General features: G+C 46.1%; 1 protein-coding gene across 1 annotated transcript; it reads right to left on the reverse strand.

Moving 5' to 3' along the window:
* Positions 1-829: 829 nt before the first annotated feature.
* Positions 830-1,846, reverse strand: LOC101650200 (casein kinase I-like). Its single transcript, XM_045298214.1, has one exon. The coding sequence runs from the start codon at positions 1,844-1,846 to the stop codon at positions 830-832; it is 1,017 nt and encodes a 338-aa protein (XP_045154149.1).
* Between the last annotated feature and the right edge of the window lie 268 nt (positions 1,847-2,114).

Here is a 2,114-nt window from a genome sequence, read left to right on the forward strand (position 1 = left end):
CCCAAATTTAATAATTTAAATTTAAATAATTTAAAATAAAAACAAATCTCAGATCATATAGATGTTTACAATGATTACATTTATCTATGCAATGTACATACATCTTTGGTGGTAAGATGGTAACGCCTTTTCTGTTGTGACAAATGCCATATAGCAAGAACGTGACAGAGTTAATGTAGAGTTCTAAAGGTAATCTAGACGTCACTACGTTTCTTAAGTGTTCATTTTAGTTGCTGTTATTCTAGCACAGTATGCAGGTTCAGTCTTTCATCTTTGCCGCTCCCCTATCTGCTGACCTGAAAATAAGAAGCCAACCATTTTAAGGTGTTTCCTGTTTGTTTGTTTTTTAAGTGAACAACTTGCAAACCCCAGGAATGGAAAACCCCTAAGGAGGCACAAGTGAGAGCATTACAACCCTCACGATTGCGGCTAAAGACAGGGCATTGCTTTTCTTCTGAAATGACATCTCAAAGCAGTATAGTTACAGAGGTTTTAACAACGGGGGGAAAATTGGCATCTGCGCAATCTCTCCCAATTTGTGTGTCAACTATTTAGTTAACTTTTCTACTTGAAGAAATACAATAGGAAACTGGACACCATGTTTCGCTCTCTCAGTTAATATTCAAAATGAAAGCAGCTACAGCTCAGGACACAGCATCACCAGTGCTGCTTGCTTAAGAGACAATTTATACTGTTCTTTACACCAAGTAAATGGTTGTCCACAACCGCTGGCTAGTATACATATCAACAAAAATTTCTAGATTTGGAGAGAAACAAATGCTGCTCCAATCATCTGCTCTGCTTGCTTCTTCTTCTCTTTAATTCGTGCTTAGAAGCCTTTCGTGTTACTCTTTGTTTTCTCCGTTTGCTTGCCAGTGGGGCTTTGCGCCGGCTGACCCTGCCCACTGGTAGAAGGTGCCTGATGTCCTCCGGTTTTCTGCTTTAACAGAGTCCAATCAAATGTGTAGTCATATTGGTGGTTCTGGGTCCTGAAAAGAATGCGGAATAGCTGCCTGAGATACATGTAATCCGGGGCTTCCTCAAAGCGCAGCCCACGACAATAGTTTAAGTACATGGCGAATTCTGCTGGGAACCCTTTACACAAAACTTCAACGGGTGTGGACATCTTCTTTTCACTGATCTTCTCATATTTCTGTTTCTTTGTTGCAGCCTTTAGTCCTTGCCATGGCAGGCTGGTTCGATTAAAATACATCAAAATATATCCTAATGATTCCATGTCATCTCGGCGACTCTGCTCAATACCAAGATGTGCATTGATGCTCGCGTATCGGGCAGTGCCGGTGAGATTTTTATCTTCTCTGTATGGTATGTGTTGCCGTGTCCTGTTGTCTCTGTACTTTTTGGCCAAACCAAAATCAATAAGGAATAACTTATTACAGTGGCGCCCGATACCCATTAGGAAGTTATCTGGTTTAAGGTCTCTGTGTATAAAATTCTTGGTGTGCACATACTCAATCCTATTGATCATCTGGTCCGCTAACATCAGTACAGTTTTCATTGTGAACTTTCTGGAACAGAAATTGAAGAGGTCTTCGAGGCTGGGTCCCAGAAGGTCCATGACGAGGACATTGTAGTCTTTCTCTTGACCGTACCACCGAATGTGCGGGATGCCCACCCCGCCCTGGAGAATCTTATACAGTTTGCTCTCGTACAGCAACTGGGGGTGCCTGGCCTTCTGAGACTCGAGCTTCACTGCCACTTCCTCGCCGTTGGTGATGTTGATCGCCTGATAAATGTCCCCGAACGAGCCCGACCCGATCTTCCGGACCAGTTTATATTTCCCTCCGACGATGAATTCGGCCTTGGAGCCGCTGCTGGTCGCCATCCTGACAGAGAAACAAGATGGAGGGCTGGGGGCAAGGCCTGACGCGGAGGCGGGAAGATGGGGCCTTCGGGGCTGGTCTCCCGAGCGAGCGAGGAGGCGGAAAAGGAGGCGGCTCTCGGTGGTGGCGTTACAGGGCGCAGAGCCCACCGGTCCCGGCCACTCCCTCCCTCAGGGGTCTTTTGGGCAGGCCGCAGTTCCTGAGGGGCTTCTCACAGTTACTAGGCTGGGCCTCGGGCTTCTGGGCTGCTGCCTCGCTTTGGCTTCCGTG

This window comes from Echinops telfairi, unplaced genomic scaffold, assembly GCF_000313985.2.
Source record: "Echinops telfairi isolate 266 unplaced genomic scaffold, ASM31398v2 ScPeMD7_7424;HRSCAF=8462, whole genome shotgun sequence".
NCBI classification, from domain to species: Eukaryota; Metazoa; Chordata; class Mammalia; order Afrosoricida; family Tenrecidae; genus Echinops; species Echinops telfairi.

What these genes read in the sequence shown, in the direction of transcription:
- LOC101650200 (XM_045298214.1), bottom strand. Translation starts at nt 1,846, where the DNA reads ATGGCGACCAGCAGCGGCTCCAAGGCCGAATTCATCGTCGGAGGGAAA.